This window comes from Odontesthes bonariensis, chromosome 8 (assembly GCF_027942865.1).
Source record: "Odontesthes bonariensis isolate fOdoBon6 chromosome 8, fOdoBon6.hap1, whole genome shotgun sequence".
Lineage (NCBI taxonomy): Eukaryota > Metazoa > Chordata > Actinopteri > Atheriniformes > Atherinopsidae > Odontesthes > Odontesthes bonariensis.
The window spans coordinates 18,256,419-18,278,570 of record NC_134513.1 but is presented as its reverse complement, the minus strand read 5'-3'; the positions used below and the strand labels follow the sequence as shown (position 1 = coordinate 18,278,570).

At 39.7% G+C, this 22,152-nt stretch overlaps 1 protein-coding gene across 2 annotated transcripts in view; it reads right to left on the bottom strand.

Annotated features, from left to right (window-relative positions):
* Positions 1-17,808, bottom strand: part of arhgef39 (Rho guanine nucleotide exchange factor (GEF) 39) — an 81,406-nt gene extending 63,598 nt beyond the window's left edge. For both annotated transcript variants that reach the window (XM_075472544.1, XM_075472545.1), the window contains exons 1-3: positions 17,733-17,808; positions 12,795-12,966; positions 10,754-10,848 (exon numbers count right to left, since the gene is read on the bottom strand). In XM_075472544.1, coding sequence (XP_075328659.1) covers positions 10,754-10,848; positions 12,795-12,944 — 245 coding nt within the window. In that variant the 5' untranslated portion in view covers positions 12,945-12,966; positions 17,733-17,808. The remainder of the gene's footprint in view (positions 1-10,753; positions 10,849-12,794; positions 12,967-17,732) is intronic.
* Between the last annotated feature and the right edge of the window lie 4,344 nt (positions 17,809-22,152).

The window sequence follows — 22,152 nt, the reverse complement described above, 5'->3', positions numbered from 1 at the left end:
TATTACAGCACAAATCTGACATTTGCTGTACTCTAAACAAACACTTCTCTTTAGCCAGTCAAATTTTCGATAATAGCAATAGTCATTCCTGTACATCTCAGGCTGGAAATGTCTCTGCAAATGATGTACATATCACCAGAGACAATGATCAGGAATTCAAGATTCAGCCTGTTTCAAAATATACAGTGCTATCTGCTTTACTAGCAATTGATAGTCGCAAAGCAACTGGAGAAGACCACCTAGATCCTTTTTTTCTGCGCACTGATCGGCGTGTTTCTCTGGAGTTGTGGCTCTAGCAAGCTGCATATTTGCAGCAGCACAGTCCTTGGGAATCTAAATCGCGATGTCAGCCATTCGTCTGTCTGTACACGGTCTCTTCCAAGACCCTGACGTGCCAAGGTATCCAAAAGTAGCAAGACAGCCGCTGGTTACGCTTCCCATTGTCCTCGTTATATACAGATTCAAATGAACCTTCAATCAGTGAATAATTTAAGTCAAACAGAATAATGTCAGCATCGTTATGGGGTATAATGTATATATTTATTTATGTTTTCTTCAAAGTAATTAAATATACAATCCATTAGTCAAGCAAACTTGATTTCAGTGTTTCCCGCAGCGCACTATAGTTAAGGCGGCCGTCTTAGCAAACTCGCACAGCCGCCTTGCCAACGTTCCCAAAAAAAAATAAAAAAATAAATTTTTGAAACCGAAGTAATAATGCTTTGCAAAACCCCTGGTCCCGGCCGACGACTCACCACCTTGACTAAGCAATTTCCTGCGGGAAACACTGGATTTGAATAACAGCGGACTATTTTACGGGTTTAAAATATAAAGCGTTTTGCTTCTCAAAACAATATGTGTTCAAAAGAGTAATACATTTGCATCACAAAATCGTTGTCTGCACGGTCTACATAGCACTTAGTGATACGAAGGTAGAGAAAATAGAGCCGAGCGATTGTGAGGTCTGACTTTTTCCTGGAGAACGATTTTGTGATGCAAATGTATTACTCTTTTGAACGCATATTGTTTTGAGAAGCAAAATACTTTACTTTTTAAGCCCAAGCCAACTAGCCGGACTACCTTCGTCAATGCCAAAACGAGGCTGGAACTCGGCTCAAAGGACGCAGCAGGGGGTAAGTCAATGTTCATAAATGATATTGCTAATATGGGATGTGATATAGCTTCATGTCAAAAGAGGCGAACTATCCCTTTAACTTTAACTCATGCGAGGCTACAACAAACAAGTTTAACTATGCTATTCTGTTCATGTTAATAGAAAGGAGAGGATTTCTTTTGATTAAACATTGGGCACTGAATTTTTTTTTGATGTTCCCAAATTCAATCCTAAACCAACCGAACAAACTGTACCATACATTTGTACAATATGATGTAATGGCCCATGGACTAATTTGAAGTGCATGTAAACAAGCTCAGCATCAAATGTAAAGAGCGAGACACACGCAATCCTTAATGCTGTTAGCCGAGTCGAGCTGTTGAGCTGCTCTGGATTTGAGTTAGTGCACGGTACTGCCTGAGAAAGCTCAAAGCAAGATCACATCTTAAGCATCGTTTTCACCAAAGACCGACATGTTTAGTAGAAAGTGAGGAAGTGGAGCAATCTTCAGAGAATTGTTTCCCTGTTAATGAGTAGTTCAGCAACCGAGGTTCTGAGGTGTTATTTAAGAGCCTATCCCTGTGGGCGATGTATTTACTGGGACCCACACGGTGGCTCTACCTTCAGGGCACCCGGGGCCACTTTGTAGAGAGAGCACGCCTGCTGAACTAAGGAACAAAATAACTGCATCAAGGCAGAGGGAAAGCAGCTGTTCAGCCTGTCAGGCACATTTCAGTAACATGGACTCAATTGATGGGGGTGTTGACACTTGTGAAGGAGCTCGTTATCTAAACTTAGAGGAAGTACCACACACAAACACACATGCACACAATTCTACTCTCTAATGATGTTCCCAGAGACTTCTTACAGCATGTTCTGTGCGTACATCCTGCAAGAAGGAGCACTTTGCAACTGAAGTTGATTTAAATAGTTTCTAATGAAGTTGCATGCCAAGGTAGACACTGTACATAATCAGGAGACTTAGAAGCAGGCGAGGGGATTCTAACGAGGCCAAAGAGCGGGAAAAACTGTGTTTCCGTTCCCCCCCCCCTCTCTCTTACTGCCGTGGGCTATTATGATAAATATGAAATTAAGGATTACATTTTTTATACTTTTTTCACAGCAATTAAATTGTCTGGCCATCAGCGGGAGGATGGGGATGACATTAGCATTCCATGTGTGTCACGTTAATCCACAGTAAATACCAAGCAATTGCAACATTTGCAATGTATACAATCTCAACCGAACAATTTGGACCGAGGCACTCCTTCCTTCGTTTGGAGGAGAAAGAAATAAGAAATGCTGTTAACACACAGCACATGCGGCGGGTGTTAAACAAGAATGACTGATCAACAAAATAAATAAAGAGAATTCCACATCAATGATAAGACACGATGCATTAGAGAAACTTTTTGTTTCTTTAATGAACAACAGGATGTAATTCATGCCGTGTTGAAACACATCCCACATGAGGCACTATTTCTTACTAGAACTATAGCTCTGGCATAGAGTTGGATGAGTTTGTTGCTGGAGCATTTCAATCAATGTAACTTAATCATACTACTGGTCTGTGATGAAACCACTCCAAACTGATAGAGAGCAGATAATCTGAATACCAGCCTAGTAAGTTACACTTTCTGGAAGCAACAAGGCTTGTATCTCTTGGAGCTTTAGCTTAGTTTCAAGTTTGTTATATTTCCAAGGAGAAAAGATCGCATCTAATGGGACTGCCATAGCCATGCAAATTCATGTTTCCCGTTGAGCCCTTACGTTACACTAAAATAGTGTGGCTTTAGGACATCGCCATGTGAAGTGTAATGTTGTGTCCTTTAAAACATTGCATCTAAAAAGACATTAGTGCAGTTTGCACCAGATTAAGTAAAACTGGTATCTTCATATCTGGCATACTTAAAGGGATAGTTCGCCTCTTTTGACATGAAGCTGTATGACATCCCATACTAGCAATATTATTTATGAACATTTTCTTACCCCCCACTGCGTACTGTGAGCCGAGTTCCAGCCTCGTTTTGGCGTTGATGAAGTTGTCCGGCTAGTTGGCTGGGGCCACAAAAATAAAGCGTTTTGCTTCTCAAAACAATATGCGTTCAAAAGAGTAATACATTTGCATCACAAAATCGTTCATTCAGAAAAAGTCAGACCTCGCAATCGATTGGCGCTATTTTCTCTCCCTTCGTATCACTGCGTGCTGCCGCCTGCCGACAGCCGCACCTGTTACGGTGTTTACTGCTCAGAAGCAGGAGACTGCTCGGTCGGGACTTCGGTCTGCACGGTTTACACAGCCCGTAGTGATACAAAGGGAGAGAAAATAGCGCCAAGCGATTGTGAGGTCTGACTTTTTCTGGATGAACTATTTTGTGATGTAAATGTATTACTCTTTTGAACGCATATTGTATTGAGAAGCAAAACACTTTATTTTTGTGGCCCCAGCCAACTAGCCGGACTACCTTCGTCAACGCCAAAACGAGGCTGGAACTCGGCTCACAGGAGGGGCTAAGAAAATGTTCATAAATAATATCGCTAGTACGGGATGTCATACAGCTTCATGTCAAAAGAGGCGAACTATCCCTTTAAGTCTTCTTTTACACTTCTCTTTAGTCCACTTAGGCTTGCTGACTTTTGTTTATACATTGCAAGTTATGTTACCTTTAAGCATTTAAATGAGACTGTTGTATGGACTTAAACTACAACAGGGCAACACCTCGATTCATTTCTTTTCTTTTCCAGCCATTGCAGATTTATTGGTGTGCTTAGCATTATTGTCCTGTTGAAGGAACCAATTTGCCTATTTTCAGATTTGACTATAGAATACTTCAGTATACTACGAGGTATTTATGGTCAGTTCAATGATTGCGAGGTACCCAGGTGCTGTGGCTGCAAAACAAGTCCAAATCATCACCTCTCCACCATTGTGTTTGACAGTTGGTATGATGCGTTTGTGCTAATATGTCGTGTTTGGTTTTCTTCAACCTAGTGCTGTGCATTGTGGCCAAAACTCTCCATTGTGGTGTTCAGTTTAGTTTAGTGCGGTTAGATTTTATTCAGTTCAATAATGCTTCAGTAATCAGAAAAATGATAGTGCTGTGGTATAAATTATTGTTATAGGTAAATACAAATCAGTTGATAAACCTTTGGAAAGTTGAAATGTAGCAGAAACAGAGATATGGTAAAAACAAACAAAAAAAAATCTTCAGAGATGGCCATGACAGGTCAGGGGTGTTGTTTCTGTAGCTCGGCAGCAACATAACTGATGAGGTCAAACACGGCATTGGTAGGCAAATGTACTTGGTAAACAACAGAGACAGAAACTCACAGCCAGCAGTTCAAGATCTGAGATGCTGAGACACCTTTTCTCAGTGACTTGTCCGAAAATATATTATATGTTGCAAAACAAGAACTGCAATCCCTTATTACCTCTGTCTGCAGTTTCTCTCTGCCCATGTAGTCTGGAAATCGAGTAGAGAGGTGTTACGAGTTGTTTCGATAGCCATGTCACTGTGAAACTAATAATTTCACTTTCCCAAAATTCATGCCGCATCCTTGGCGGCGCTCCAAGCTCATTCATTTCATCTGTCAGTGATATTACATCTCCCAAGACGATCAAGGGGAAAAAATGGTTTAAAATTCCTCCTCCTTTCTCTCTACGCTGTTCCTGCTCTGTATCCAAGACATCTCTTCAACTTGTCTGGATTTGGGGTCTTATATTATCAAGATCTATCAGTTAGTCTAAATGCAAACAACTTTCCGTATCATAACATAGGAAAAAAATAAATACATAAATAGAAATCAACTCCGTTTTTTGACAGAAAAAAATCCCAAGAAATCTCAAGAAAATTCAACAAAGCTCATGTGGCAGCCCGTCACTAGTGTAGCATCATTCTAGAACATTTTGTCTCGTCTGCCAAAGGACATTGTTCCAGAAGTCTTTGGGTCTGTTCAGATGCAACATTGCAAACATAAGTCGTGCCACCATTTTTTTAATATAAAAATTAGGGCTGGGCAACGATTAAAATTTTTAATCTAATTAATCACATGATTTCCCTGATAATCGCATTTGTACACAAAACCCAAAAATGAATTCAAAAGTATTGTATAGCTTTTAGCATTTAGTTTTATTTTAAATGTGCTGCCATATGAATGAAAGTGTCATAACATTTGTTGTGCAAACACACTTTTAACATCAGCATTTTTATGTAGTTTTTATGTAGAAGACTCGCTCCACTGTCTGTTTCCTTGAATGACTTGCTGGTATCAGTTGTGTGTTTTGCCTTTAAGTGATATTTTAGACTGGAACTACTACGCTGAGAAGACAATTCAACTTGGCAGTATTTACAGATGACTTTGGTTCTGTCGACTCCGCCGTCTGGAAGAACTTTAAAATGAAAATGGCCGAGTAAAAGTTCCGTACCCTTCTCCATGTTTGGTGGATCCGCCAATTACTTTCTTTTCCGGTTCCACAGCAGACAGCAACAGACTTTTACAAAATAAAAGCCTGTGAGCAACAGACTTTTACAATAATGAAACAAATGATAAAACAGGGGTGGTTTGTGGCGTAGTGGGTTGAGCAGGCGCCCCATGTACAAGAGGCTATAGTCCTCGCTGCAGCTGGCCCCAGTTCAAGTACCGCATCGGACGGCCCTGTGCTGCGTGTTGTTCCCCCTCTCTCTGCCCCCTGCTTCCTGTCTCTCTGAACTTTCCTATCCATTAAAGGGGAACTCCGGGGCATTTGAAGCGCAATCCCATTGCTAGAGGTTGTCAAATACTGATAGTAGGACACAGACAGGTGTAAATCTGCGCTGCCTGTGTGGAGATAGCGCTGTTTGGGCAGCCTGTCATGCGAGGCTAATACGTGGTGGCTAAGGGGCAAGCGCTAACCCTTCCACGTAAAACAACAACTTGCACACTGAAGAAACGTCACACCACTTTATAAACCATCCGACAATAAAGTCACAAGCCTTACCATCAAAACCATATGCATGGTTCTCACATTACTGGCATGGGGACGTTACAAAACAACTTTATAAACAGCATGTAACTCACCGGTTAGTTGTACGCTCGCGCATGTGAAAGCCCAAAAGAGTCGATGGACGATAATCACATATACAAAACAATTATCTTCTCTAGAAAAACTGCGTTCAAGTATTTAAAACATTACAACAATACATGCCCAGTTCATTCTGAACAAATTATAAACTATTTGAAGTTATGATGTGTGCAAAACGAATCTACAGGTACCCAAAATTAAGAATTAAATGACTGGAAAATTATTGTCCATCTTAGCGATTGGGATTCCTTTTTTTTTTTTTTTTTTTAAACAATCTTTCCAAGCATTGCATGGTCTGGTCTTGACGTTAGCTGAGGGTCAACAGCAAAATAGCACTGCAGGGGATTGTACTTTCACAATTCCTGAACACTTTGTACACCTCAAACTTTTACAATTCGCTGTGAAGTGAGTCATCTCATCTTGCACATAAATAAAAATGATTGTGGATTTTAGTAGGACTTAGCTTAGGACTAGTATAAGCTAAGCACTATTTTCATCTTGGGAGAACAATAGATACCTTTGAGTTTATAAGGAAAAGTTGTGAAGTTGTCTACAAGAAGGGACAGAGGGGAACTACTTTTTGTTATACGATCTATTCTACGATATCTTCAACAAGTTTCAGGTGGAAATTGCTATTTTCCCTTTCAGTTATTCATTAAGGTAGTAGCATTTGTGCCAGTGAAACAATGAAACTCAACAAACCGATAAAGGCTGGCTCTGTGCAAGGGACAACCCTGGAATCCTTGGAGCTCGTTGTAGAAATGAGAATGTTACACAGGCTGCACAACATAATGGACAATACTGCACACCCACTAAACAACATATTGATCAAAACTATACTTCAGCTCTACCACAGTAAGAACCTTTGGATTGACCACAATAACTTAACATAGTTAAAGAGATGTGAATAAAAAAAAAAAACACAACATTATTAAAATATTTTAATATTGAGGCACACAAACATCCTTTATCCTTAAAGTCCTGAAATTTCTGCTCAAACTTATCCCAGATGTCACCAGGCAGAGGTCACTGGTTGTACATCTTGTACCTAGCATACAACCACGTGTGAAAACACAAACTCATACCCATAGTCCATTTAGAAATAACCAATTAACCAAATGTTTTTAAGTATGTGAAAGGAAGCCGAAGTAGTTGCAGAAAAACTCGTAGGCAGAGGGAAAGTGTGCTCCATACAAAAAGATCTGTGCCAAGATTTAAACCAGGACCCTTCTTGCTGTGAGGTGACAGTGCTAAGCCTCAAACAAGGCTCCGAAAAAAACATTTGTGTACGAAAAGATAACAGCTGCCATGTGCAAAACAGTCTTTGCTATGTGTTGATACAACTGGGTGACATACAAATTTGTGTTACAGCTACTCAAAACAGAGCAGAAGACAACGATGCTCTGTTGACCAGTCAGCAATAGACCCACCGCCATTTTCAAAAGTCCTTCTAAATCAGTTTAGACATTCAATATACATTTGTGCCACTAAGAAAGGGTGCTTTGGTTGGTTTGATGTCCAGCATTCATTTAACTAAGGCAACAAAACTGCTGTATAAAGCATTAGCAAGCCTTTTACAACATGCAACTTGATTGCAGTGAGCCTGTTTAATGCATTTGGACTTGCACAATAAAAAGTTAAACACTTGACATTTCATGTTTGACCGATGGAAGTCACCTAAAGCTCCATCATTAAGAGCCAATTATCTTCACTGTTATGATCAATTACTCCTGATATCGTCACGCAGATATGGAGTGTATACCAAAAATCAGAGAGAAATGAAGAGAAAGTATCGGAAAATCTTTTATCAATCACAATGGATTGGTAAATCAGTTAGTAAGACGCTTTTTCTCAATGGACCATTTTCAAAAGAAGAGGTTGTCGTTATGTTTCAAGCATTGATTAAATAACAAGGTCATAATGAAGATGTATGGGAGCCGTGGTACCATTCATCCAATACATCAGATTGTTTAATCTATACTTCAATCTTCATTGCAGCACTCTCAACAGGGAAGCTTGTCAGTCAGAGGATGAGGGCTTAAGGGAACCAGTTAAACAGAGTTTATGCCATGGTACAGGAAACAATGCGTCAAAATTGTGTCAAAAACAAAAGAGGTACAAGAACAGATCTGCGCTGTGTCCAGCTTGCTAAAGTTCTCTGCACTGAAGTGAAAACAAAGCCCCTTTTTCCACACATTTGGAAAATTTCATTTCATTTCACCAACTTAGACCATTTTCTGCAGATCCATCATATGAACTAAGATTTAAAAACATTCAATTTACAGGTTAGAATGTAACAAAATAGGTAAAAAGCCAAGGGGGAGGGGAGATGCCATTTGTGTGCATGCACCATGTCTCCTGCTCTGCACACAACCTCCCAAGGCAAGTGCAGATTATAATGCATTCAAAGTGAAGGCCCCTTAACCTGCAAAAACTTGTCCAAAAAAAAAAAAAATACAATATATATATATATATATATATATATATATATATTTGTTCGTACGAGTGATTTAAGAGAACTTGCGCATTCACCAATTTTTTCGTATTTGAGTTTTCTTTCAAGTACTAACAGAATTTACCAGCGTTCCAGACCTGTCCTAAGAGTCATGTAAAATAGCTCGCTCGAATCAAGTTTGCTTGACTAATGGATTGTATATTTAATTACTTTGAAGATAACAGAAATAAATATATACATTATACCCCATAATTATGCTGATATTATTCTGTTTTACTTAAATTATGCACTAATTGAAAGTTAATTTGACTCTGGATATAACAAGGTCAATGGGAAGTGTGACCAGCGGCTGACGTGCTACTTTTGGATGCCTTGGCGCGTCAGGCTCTTGGAAGAGAGCGCGTGTTCCGAGACCGTGTAGATATTCTTGCGCAGACAGACGAATGGCTAACATCGCAATTTAGATTGCCAAGGACTGTGCTGCTGCAAATATGCAGCTTGCTAGAGCCACAACTCCAGAGAGAAACACGATCAAACCCAATTCCACCACACGTCCAGGTCCTCACCGCCCTTGGATTTTTGGCCACGGGAGACAGATCGGGTGTGTCCCAGTCCTCTGTGAGTCGTGCGCTCCCCTTGGTCATTAAACTCTCATCAATTTATCAACCATGGTACATCAAATTCCCATATACCGCTGTCGAACAAGTACAAATTAAGAGGGACTTTCATGCCATAGCTGGACTGCCAAACATAATCAGCAATAGACTGCACACATATACGCACCAAAGCACCCGTGCGTTGTGGAGCGCAGTAGTGTGCTGAAGGCCAGGTGGGTGTGTCTCGATACAGAGGGGGACAAACTGCTCCATAGCCCAGAGAAGGCATGCCAGATTATTCTGGCATGCTGCGTTTGCACAATATTGCCATGACCAAGGGTCTCCCACTACCTGAAGCAGCCAGGGCAGAAAACATGGCAGAAGACCCCCCTCATGTACCACCCCATCAAAGTGCCATCATGATGAGGCAACAACTGATTGCACGGCTTTAGTTGCAGTCACCGAGCGCCTGGCCATGGCAAGACTTTTTTTTTTTTTTTTTTTTTTTAAAGCAATTTTCATATCAAACCATTTCTTCTTTATTTTGGTGACATTACGAACTATGGGGGAAACGGAATTAACAGCACTTGTAATTGCTTCCCATTTCTTCTCTTTAGCAGGTCCCATAATTCCACTGCTGACATGCTAAAAATGACGTTTTTTCCTTTTTGGATTTCTGAAAGCAGAACTTCAAAACTCGGAGCCTGTAAAGTTGTTCTTTTTGCGCCTTGATGCCATTCTCTAACACTTCCTGGCACAGGAGAGAGGAAGCGTAGCCTTATATGGTATTACTTTGGGCGTGGAGTATGCAAATTTACTATCCTCGTGCACTTAAATACGCACGGGTGACATTAAACATTTACGCAGGTCGTTAACACACTTTTTTTCCGAAATTAAGAGCGTTTGTTTAATCTGACGTGGCGTGTTCGTAAGAGACCTTCATACAAAAAAAGTGAGAGAAATTTAGAATAAGAATAGGAAAATGTTTTTTGCATGCGGCCCAATGTTAATAAGTAAGTTAGACAACTTACAATTTAAACTGTGTTAGTAGAGCAAATTGCATGCAATGTCTACATTTCTTGTATATTATTTTACATTTGGTTGTTTTTCCTTTTGGCACAAGCACCAACTTTTATGTATGTATCAGCCTCAGCTTTATCAAACATCTTAAACATCAAGATCAATCTGACATCTAGGCATGCATTACATGGTCAAACAGGCTGAAAAAGTTCATGACAATTGTATAGCAGAAATAATGGTCCTAAATGGTCCTTTTATTTTTACCTGTGATAATCACACCTGGCTATTTGTAATGTATTCAACGGGGAATAGAATACCTTTGAAGTGCAACATAATGACAAAGACTCCTGCTGGTCATGTTGATAAGGACTATGCATTTGTAAAATAGGAATTTATCTAGACTGTATTTTTACAGAAGAGAAAAACTAATAATTCCCTCCTCCTTACGTAGTCCCTCACAATTATCCTCATGGCACTGTTCTTTAAATTATTCAAAGAATACTTACTGGTTTACTGAATGAATGTCTTTCATTGAACTGAAGATGCCTTCTCTAATATCCTGCCGCAGGGTTCCTTTGGCCTTCAAAATCTCCACAAAGAACTGTGAAAAACAACAGTGGAAAATAAGAAATCGGGACGTGATGGCTCAGCATTCCTACCTGTAAGCTGAAGGAGAGTGGCCCTTTACAGACAATCCTTACGATGTACCAAAGTGCTTTACACCAGGTAATAAATAAAGAGAACAATAAGTAAAATAATATAAACTTTAAAGGTAGATAAAGAATCTAAACTTTTGTTCAAGTCCAAATCTGTTTGTTTCAAGTAAAGATACTTTTTGAAATCACAGTGAATTATGCCACCAATTTTTCAATTAACAGGAACTCCCACTCCTTTAACCCACACTGTGCAACACATGTTACGGGAAAGTACGGGCGACAGCCAATTACCTTTTTCACGTCTGTTTATTTTGCTGTCGCTCTTTTTCACGATGCAATTCTAAAAGTTCCATGCAAAACATTTTATACATCATCATACCCGTCACAAACGGCTTCATGCATGGGCTAAAAAAAACAAATGCTCTCGTGTTTAACTCTCAAATAGCAGAGCCTACTTGTGGTAAAACTTATGTTAACGTATGTTAGATTTACCTGTGAGTTTTTAAATGGACATCACTTTTGTTTGAGTTCCACATAGAAGATGTTTTTCTTGCTGAACCACCGGTGGCATCCAAGCTCATAGTACCGAATAGGTTGTATTGAGCCTGACGAAGAATTCTTGTGTCGATTGTACACAATCGAAGCTCATTGTACATCAAAATAGTTAAAATCAAGACAACAGTTGCATAAACTTTTTATTTTTATTTCTTAATAGTTTAATGGCTCTTTGAAAAGTTGAAAATCACTGCCCATCCCTAGTCAGCACCAACTTTAGTTAGAAATGAACAAATCAATATGCAGAAGCAGCTGAAATCTCTTGAGGATGAGCCGCCTTCAATTCAAGTCAAGGGTGACTACTAATTGTATTGTATGCACGTTGTAAGCAGTTTGACTAAGCATGTTTAAATTCAACTTAAAAAAAAAAAAAATTTAAAAAATAAATCATATTAGTCCACCCAAAACTAGACCGAAATCATAAAAATAAAAAAAAATAAAAAATAAAATAAAATAAAAAAATCAAGCTTCTCAAACCTGGAATAACACACCCAGATGCTGCAGTTAGGTTTGAGTCATTCTTGCTTTTGCATGTATATACTCCAGTGGGCTCAGTTGGCTCATGGGGCTGTGCACAGACTCTAAACTTCCATCTTTTCCATCTTTCTGTAAAACTAGTGAAGTGTAGTTGCATATTAAGACAGTCAAATTCCTATTAAAGCTGCCCCCCTCCCCCCCAAAAAATGCCAAACGTGTCGGAACTTCTGATTGAAAAATCAGTCCATCGAGTCTTTGTCAACTCACAGCCACTTAAGGCATTTCCCAGCTGTCGCTCCGCTTGAATTGAATCTTGATTCTATAACCGCAGCATCATCTGACATAATCACTCTTCCACTGACTTAAGAGACAACATCTATGCAGTAAGTTCAGTTTTACTACTGATGAAAGAAGCAACAGAATATCTCTGACATGTACCCCCACCATTCACGGACGAAACAAGCCGACTTATGAGTCTGTTTATGTCCATTCATTACTAATGCTTAGTTTGGGAATTTAGCAAAGAAGCTAAATTATCATTTATTCAGTGGTTACCATAAAATTTTGTTGTGAGAGAAAGAAGGCAACACTAAAGCAGGTATCGAGTGGATTCTTTAAACCTGTCCAACATTGATCAAAACATGCACTAGCCTCATTTAGATCTATTTCTAGTTCACTCTGCTCCACAACATTAGGCCACGGGATACTATTAGTGTTGAAATTAGTGTCGGAGCACAATATAGGCTACACAAAATTAAATTTTAAAAATACCTATTCAAGCGACGCTAACAAATACAAGGTCTTTCACAATGTTTTGATAGTAACACCTCAAAGCATTCCTGATTGTGACAATACATACTGTGGTTACAAGTTGTAGCTGTTGGCAATAGCGTTGCTCTGTCTGTACCAACTCCCTGGCAGTTCGACTGCGTTTCCTCTCCCAGCGATCTCTCTGTTCCTGGATACTGTTGCACCCAGGGGGGACGGAAGGATGAGGGGAGAAACTCATGTTGATGGTGATGAGGAAAACACTGCAGAAACACAAAACAATCAGACCAGGTTAGTAAGACCCACGGGCATCGCGATAGCAGACCACTTCAAGATGCCAAACACAACAGCGTGTGCACGCTTACATTTTCCGTTCTGCGTCTGTCCAAATGTAGGAAATTCAAAAACAAATCAAAACAAAATGAAGAAACGTATAAATAAGCCCACAACGAAACATGCCCTAAAGTACACCGGCACTATTTCTGTGTTAACTGACACTAAAGAAAATCCTTCTCTCATTTTCAATGTACCAGCAACGCTCTTTTGACACAAAAGAAAAAGAAGTCCAGCTCAACAAAAACATGTTTTCATGTCATTCACTCGTTTTGCAACATATAACTGCAAGCATTGGCACTGCTGTTTAGTTTAGGGTTCCCCAGAATAGCGATGTTCCGGTAAGGCATAAGTCAGAAAAATGCAGATTTTCACATGTCACCCATTATACTGTCACTGTAAAGCTTTTGGCCAAGTCTAAACAATCAATCATGGTTTATTGCTGTGAGGGTACCAGGTAAACGATCAGTTTACATATGAGTATTTATCTTTTTTTTTTTTTTCAAAAGACCCTATAACATCAAATTAATTGGGGTTTTTTTGCACGATACAAAGCCTGTAGAACAGCTTCTGTCCCAATACTCTTGAAGATATTTTAGAGTTTGTCGTTTCCTAATAAACAACCTGCAGCACCGATGACTTGTCCTGCATCTATACCAATTTTGTGCCCTTCAAATTTGAAACGCTATCGATTTCCCGTCGGTCATTTCCTCAATCCGACTTTAATTCAATGTCAATCAAACATTTTCATTGCGGTTATAATGTCAGACATTCAATAATTCTACCAGACAACATTTAATATGGTTTCAGCTTCACCGACCACGGTGACCAGTGCTTAAAATAGAGCCAACGTCATGACTTTCAGCTCAACGTGACCCGCTAAGGCCCTGATCTCAATTGCATACCACTGCCTGTGTGGTGAATGATAAATCTCACTGAAAGGTTACATAATGTAATATGCTGTAGTAGACTCATGTTCTCCTACTCCTATTAAAAAGCAGTGAGCCTAGATTTATGTACTTGAGTCCAGATATGGTGCAAATTTCTGGCTAACCATAAACTCTCTATTCAACTACTTAGTGTCTATGGTCACAAAAAGTAACCAAAAAAAAAAAAAAAACACTGTTGCACCTAAAATCGTTTTTCATTTTCTGAATGCAAATGATAAAGAAAATAAGGAAATATTGCACTGTGCATTCATTATGGCAGATTATCGGAATAGATGATGATCGGGTACGTTGAATGATTTAAAACCGATTATATTGTGTGACGATAAAATTGACACGTCCTTCTTTCCCCCCCAATCATCATTCCCTCTACAAAATCTACCATTTGCAATTAAAGGAAAATAGCCCCCCAAAAAAAATGAAAAAAAAAAAAAAAATTGAATCACATGTTAGGACAAAGTAAAAAAATAATAATCTAGACCACGTGTCAAACTCAAGTAGCCCGTGAGAGCTTAAAAGGTCTGATTGTCTAAAAAATAAATAAGTCAAATACGTGCAGTGACCAAAAACTACATTTCCCACAATGCATGCCAATTATGTTACGCGCGAAGTGACGGCATCCCGCCCCTAGACTGCAATGTTTCCAAATCGATGCGATTTTCCCAACAAGTGGAATTGAGAAATACAAATAATGATCCAAAAATGTTCAAGAAAGATTGAAAGGCGAATACGTGTTTGTGCTTCAAGGAGAAAAAAACGGTCTGTCTTTTGTGTTGTGAGGCGGTGGCGGTTGTCAAAGAGTCCAATCGACGTCCGCATTCTGAGACCAAACACGGAGCCAAGTATGCCAACATCAGGCATAAAGAAAAACAACAAATTGCCCAAGACTTAAAAGGCAAACTGCGATCGCAGCACAATGTGTTCGCGAAAGCCACAACCGAAAACAATGTGGCAGTAAAAGCTAGCTTTGTTTGATATTTCAAGTTTTGAACAAAGTAAATGTCATAACTTGTGTTTGATGTTATTTTTCTTTATTCACTTGGATAGTTTGATCGTTGATTGATGGAGTGATGTGGGTTTCATAACCTGACAAATTAATAGTATTTATGATAAAATAACAGAGCAACAAGCAAACATGTTTTTTTTTTTTTTACATCTATGCAAATATATAGGTAATATTTGTAACTTGAATAAGTAATAAACATTAAGGAGTAGTTACATTTATTTTAGTTACATTTATAAGTCACATCTGGTCCTTTGAGGGCAACGATTATGCTGATGTGGAGCTGAGTTTGGAAAATGAGTTTGACTCCCCTGATCTAGACCTTGCGGAAGTGCCTTAAATTACAATAAAACTGATGGACCAAAACATCTCTAGCTCTCCATGAGAAATATTAACTTTCATTATCCATCCATCCATCCATTATCTATACCCGCTTAATCCAGTTCAGGGTCGTGGAGGGTTTGTGAGACTGAAAGATCATGTGTCTGAAAACGTGTTCAGCAGCACAGGAGCACCACTCGGAACTAAAAACGTGTCGTTTCTTTTCTTCTAGTACAACGAGTAATGTCCCGTCTTATTTGCTCACACTCATTCCTAGGGTCAATTTAGAATCATCCATTGACATAACACGCATATTTTTGGTAACCTGACTCTCATCATCTGGCTGCGTTCACCAACTACAGGCGGGGGCGTTCCCTTTCCTCACACAACCATCTGAGGAGCCTGGGAGTCCTTGGTGTTTCGTCCGATTAGAAAATAATCAGAGCCAATCACTAATCGCTGGGTGGGACTTTGGATGAATGGGCGGCGTTATGGCTGGCTGTTGCAAATGTTGCCTTTAATCCTGAGATTTTCTTTGCACATACGACAATAATCGTTCACTGATCGCTCCTCGCTCCGTTTCATACTATCTGCCGCCATGGTGTTTGTTATGAAAGGCTAGCTGGTTGCATAGTGGTCCTGGTGTCGCTCTGAGCTACGTCACGGGTTGAGTCATTGGGAGTGGCTGAAGTGGCGTGTCAGTCAAGATGACGGACAGATTCTTCATCCAATCACATGCACGAGTTTTAGAAAACATAGCCCCATTTGAAATCATGTCGGTTGTGGGCTCGTCCCAGATGGTATGCGAATACCAGAGGGCGGGAGTCAGGTAATATTTTTGGGGGGATTGTGGGAGGAAGCTGGTGTACCCACAGAGAGCCCCACGCATGCACGAGGACAAAATGTGAACTCCACACAGAAAGGCCCCCCAGCCAGGAATCGAACCAGAAACCTTCTTGCTGTGAGGCCAAAAGTGTTTGTGTACATGTTGACTAGGCTTCGCTGTCAGCAGTTAAATTCAGATGGACCAACAAGAAATTATGCGGACAAACACAGCTAGTCCTTCTCCTGCCTTCACCCAGACCTTAAAGGGATAGTTCGCCTCTTTTGACATGAAGCTGTATGACATCCCATATTAGCAATATCATTTATTAAATTTGACTTAACCCCTGCTGCGTCATGTGAGCCGAGTTCCAGCCTCGTTTTGTCGTTGACGAAGGTAGTCCGGCTAGTTGGCTGGGGCTTAAAAAATAAAGCGTCTTGCTTCTCAAAACAATATGCGTTCAAAAGAGTAATACATTTGCATCACAAAATCGTTCATCCAGAAAAAGTCAGACCTCACAATCGCTAGGCGCCATTTTCTCTCCCTTCGTATCACTGCGGGCTGTGTAAACTGTGCAGACCGAAGTGCAGACCGAGCAGCCCCCTGCTTCCGAGCAGCAAACACCGTAACAGGTGCGGGTGTCGGCAGGTGGCAGCACGCAGTGATACGAAGGGAGAGAAAATAGTGCCAAGCGATTGTGAGGTCTAACTTTTTCTGGATGAGCGATTTTGTGATGCAAAAGTATTACTCTTTTGAACGCATATTGTTTTGAGAAGCAAGACGCTTTATTTTCGGGACCCTAGCAAACTAGCCGGACTACTTTCGTCAACGCCAAAACGAGGCTGGAACTCGGCTCACAGGATGCAGCGGGGGGTAAGTCGATGTTCATAAATGATATTGCTAATATGGGATGTCATACAGCTTCATGTCAAAAGAGGCGAACTATCCCTTTACAGAGGATAAATGAGTGAAAGGCCAGCTGCTAATCCACCATTTAACCAAACTTCCAGTGAAATTTTGATCACTAAACCAATGAAAAAAAGTAGCAGAAATAGATGACAAACAGAATGATAGAAACCAAAGCCTTGGTTTTAATGCATTGCCCATCTCAGTGTTCAACAGCCACACCTCACAGACCAAACATAACCTCTCTGAAATCGACTGTAGCGATAAAACGTTTTCATGACTTCTTACCAGTTTAAGAAAATACCTCGACTGATATTCATCTCAACAATATAACTCACTGATGCTCACGAGACAAATGATTCAAAGTATTTTTACATTGACATAAAACGACGTGCAAAAAAGGCTCTTCTTCTTTCGGACAAACTAACACCACACCACCAGCTTATTGCGAACTGTAACATCGAAAAAGATATGACAAAACTTTTGTATATTCCACAAACATTAATGCTTCATTAAAAAAAAAGTTTTCCTCGGTTAGTTAGTATGGTTTGAGGAGACAACATACAGAGCCTCTACAAAACTTTTTCATGAAGTAATGTCACTCATGATAGCGCGGTTTCGTGTGGAAAAAAGTCATTCAGCGCCAACATGAAATATTTTTTACATGGCTTTTATTTGAAGCGAAATAAGGCTTACCTTTTAACTTGGGCAACGTCTCTACTTTTAACAAGGGCGCTCTTTTCAGGACCGAGCTTTTTCCTTCCGGAATGGAATGTTGACGCGCGCGCTGATTGGCTGAGGAAGGAGGCTCCTTCAAGAGGAATTCAAACTGCGCCTTCCTGAAACTCAGGCAACGGCGACAGCGGGTGGAGTCACACGTTTCAGCAAAGTGAGATGGTTTTTCAGCAGTTTTCGATCTGTTCTCTTTACGTTAAATTAAAATATATATATATATGACGGTACACAGTCTGCAGTAGTTATCATTGTGACAGTACAACCCGCTGATATTCTATGCAGGCGAAATATGACCAATATTACATTTATTTATCTATCTATCTATCTATCTATCTATCTATCTATCTATCTATCTATCTATATCTATATCTATATCTATAGATATAGATATAGATATATATAGATATAGATATAGATATATAAACCAGCATCCCATCAATTTGCAGCTGTATACAATTCAACTGAGTAGGGCTCTATCAGACTAGCAAACATGACAGTTGGTCAAACATAAAGGAAATTCAGCATGATTTAATATGATCTTAGTGTATCTTGTGGTCTAAATCTAAATCAAATTAACTGTCTGCACAAGATCATAACTATCATCAATGGTAATTTAGGGATAAGAATTTATGATTTTTAATTTATTTCATCAGTACTTTTCACTCATTCGTACAGAAGAGTATTAGGGCCAGGCATAAGAAAAAATAATAATATTTTGCCTGTCGAGAATAAAGTCGAAATGTCGACAGTAAAGTCCACATGTCGAGAATAAATGTCGAGAATAAAGTCGAAATATCGAGATTACTTTATTTTTCGACATGTCGACTTTATTCTCAACATGTGGACTTTATTCTCGAAATGTGGACTTTATTGTCGACATTTTGACTTTATTCTCGACATGTCGACTTTATTCTCAACATGTCGACTTTATTCTGAACATGTCGACTTTATTCTCAACTCATGTGCGAATGCAGACTGAAACAGTTTCGCTGGGGAAGGACAGTTATCAGAACGAAATTCGAGTAGGACAGTTCTTAGAACTGCGTTCTTAGAACTGCGTTCTTAGAACTGCTCTGTTCGAAAGCGGCTTATGGGTGTCATGGGGTGAAATGGTGTTTTCCGTTGATCTTCTGTGGAAGTTTACAAGAACTTGGCTGGGAAGTTTAAGCTACTTAACTTTCCTTGATAAGCATAAATATTTAAAATGTTTCTTAACCATGGTGGAGGTGTAGAATAACTAAGACAAGTTCTCTGTGGTACTTAAATCTAAATTCACTATCTCCACCTCAAATCCATTACTGTGCATCTTTTGTCTTCTTTCTTATGAGCTCTTTGGTTTTGTTCGCACTGAGAAACAAAACTGTATGTATGCGTGGAAAAAACAAAGTTTAAAATAAATTTTATTAAAATCACATGCAAAAATGAATGATTTCTCTTTGGGATAAATTAAGTTATTCATGTCATTTCATTAAACCACCACCTGAATTTAGTCCAGACTATATTGAAACATAGCTATTTTGCTTAAATTAAAGGTGGGGTAGGGGATCTTTTTCTGGAACATTTTTTTACATATTGCTTGAAATACTCTTCACACCCCCATTGCAACCAATTAATTAAAAGCTTTGACACAAAAATGAAAAGTTTTAGTGGCCTCTAGAACGTACAATCTAGCAAAAACGGTATCCAATCATTGGATTGGATACTGATGCCGTCTATCAAACTGCAATCTGCTCCTCCCTCCCCCTCCTTCCTCCTGTGTGCGTACCCTGCTCCGTGAACGAATTACGCGTCCAGAAGCTTGGCAGGAAGCTAAACTAGAGCCAGCTTGGCTAGCACCTAGCATTATTAAACGCATAGTTAGCATATACTAAATACTAAATACAGCAACGATCGATGCTTGCTGTCAGAACAGCGCTTGTGCACCTTTGTGCTCGTGCGCGTTCATGTATTCTAGAGGCGTGCCTTCGGGGGGAAAGTGAAAAAAAGGGTTGGGACTTTTTACCTGTGTATTTTCAAAATGCAGCTTCGCTGGACTCAAAATCCAGGATCTCCTACCCTACCTTTAAGTTCCTTGAGGGGCACTAAAGTTCTTTTTCAGCTTTGCTTTTCATGTGACCTAAAAGGACTCGGTATGATAAAAAAATTATTGAATGCCGAAGATTAAGATAGCAAAGTCTGTGTTTGTCCCAATTGATGGTGAGCTTGAGGGAGCAGGACCCAAATGCAGCACTACCAATGAAGGAGGCAAAAACAGGCAGAAGGTCTGAGAGGCTTTAATTGACTAAACAAACGAGTTGCTTGAGCAGGATAAGCAAGTAACAAACAGAAAGTAAAGTAACTAACAAACAAAAACGAGAGGTCAGACTGGCTGGCTGACAGAGTTACCAACAGAAAATGGCAATGAACTGGCAAGGAACAAAGAAAAACCCAGAGAATATATACTGAGGGATAATTACAAAATTGAACGGCAGTTTAGGGCAATCGGCAACAAAAAACCAGGTGTGAAACAGGACGTCAACTTATCAGCGACACTTCTAAAAAGCAAGAATCAAATGATGACATAAAGGAAAACCAAGAAAAACCCATAGATCATGACAATGTTAGGTAGTTTTATTAAGTTTTTCTTTTTCTTCTACACCATTCCCAGACAGCATGCGGATGTGGGCCACTTGAGGCAGCGATCCTGCACTGTAGGCATTCTTCTGGCCCGGACAAAACAGATGTGAGCCTAAACTGGCCCATGTAGTAAATGCTACATTTGGGCCAAATATCACAAAACGAATACGGCCTAGCTTTGGCTGATATATGGCAAGTTAGCAACGACTAATTTCGGATGTGAGCCTAAAGTGGCCCACATATAAGGAAACACACTTGGCCCACCTTTGTTGAAACATATTTGGGCCAGTTTTGGCCGATATATGGCAAGTGAGTTTCGACGAATCCGGATGTGAACCTTAAGTGGCCCACATATAAAGAAACATACTTGGCCCACCTTTGTTGAAACATATTTGGGCCAGTTTTGGCCGATATATGGCAAGTGAGTTTCGACGAATCCGGATGTGAGCCTTAAGTGGCCCACATATAAAGAAACATACTTGGCCCACCTTTGTTGAAACATATTTGGGCCAGTTTTGGCCGATATATGGCAAGTTAGCAACGACTAATCCGGATGTGAGCCTAAAGTGGCCCACATATAAAGAAACATACTTGGCCCACCTTCGTTAAAATATATTTGGGCTAATTTTGGCCGAAATATGGCAAAGTAGCAACGACTAATCTGGATGTGAGCCTAAAGTGGCCCACATATAAAGAAACACACTTGGCCCACCTTTGCTAAAACATATTTGGGCCAGTTTTGGCCGATATATGGCAAAGTAGCAACGACTAATCCGGATGTGAGTTTTTTTTCACTGCCACGTCCCCTTGGTGTGGTTTGATATGTTAGAAATTTGCGGGGGCGTTGGAACCCGACCGTTAACGTTTGAATCGGTCAACGCCACTCTGATTGGCTGAGGCACTTTATCGTAACCCAACTACCTTTGGACCTGCATTATACTGCTTGCAGAAGAAACCGGCCGCATTCAGCCTACTCGGATCCACAGAAAAGTTGAAGGTAAATTCGGTTCAGCTTATTTAATTTCATGTGTGAGATGTTTTAGCTTTGTTACTCTTAAACTACCCAAACCTGCTGTGTCTACAAATGGCATTGTAATTTCTAAAGAAACAAAAAAAAAAAACAAGAACAAACAATCCTAAAATGATACTAGATCATTTGTTTTAGTAGAGATAACTATTTCCGCTCATTCATTTGTATAATAGCCTGTTTAAACTGTTCAAACAATATTAGCACTCACAGCCATTCAGCTATACACATACTTTTTAATAGAAAAGTGCTTCTCAATGAGTCGCAGTCATTGTTTCGCTTATTTTCACAAAGGTTACGGATGTACAAAATCAATTTGCAAGTAAATGTCAGTTCCACTATGAAAAGAATTTAATAATAGGGCTGCACCTTGGAAAATATTTTGATTACAGACAAACAACTCCTGTTGGACAGAAATGCTATCTAGTCAAGCTGTCAGAGTTGTAGATTATAGTTCTGCTCTTTTAATTAAGATAGAGCACGGTCTGTAAAAAACAGAGTGCCTATCGCTGGCTATTATGGCCAAGGATATCGTGTAAAGCTTTAGTCTGCTCCATCCCAGCACAGCAGAACGGCATGAGCTACAGTGTTTTCACACCGCTGACTTTTCTGTCAAACTGCAGCTAATCTTTTTACATGTTTGTGCCTTTGATACTGGACATTAAGACACCAATTTTACTTTAATCCATGACTGATGTGATTTAAAAAGAGAGGGAAAAAAAACAAAACAGGGTTAAT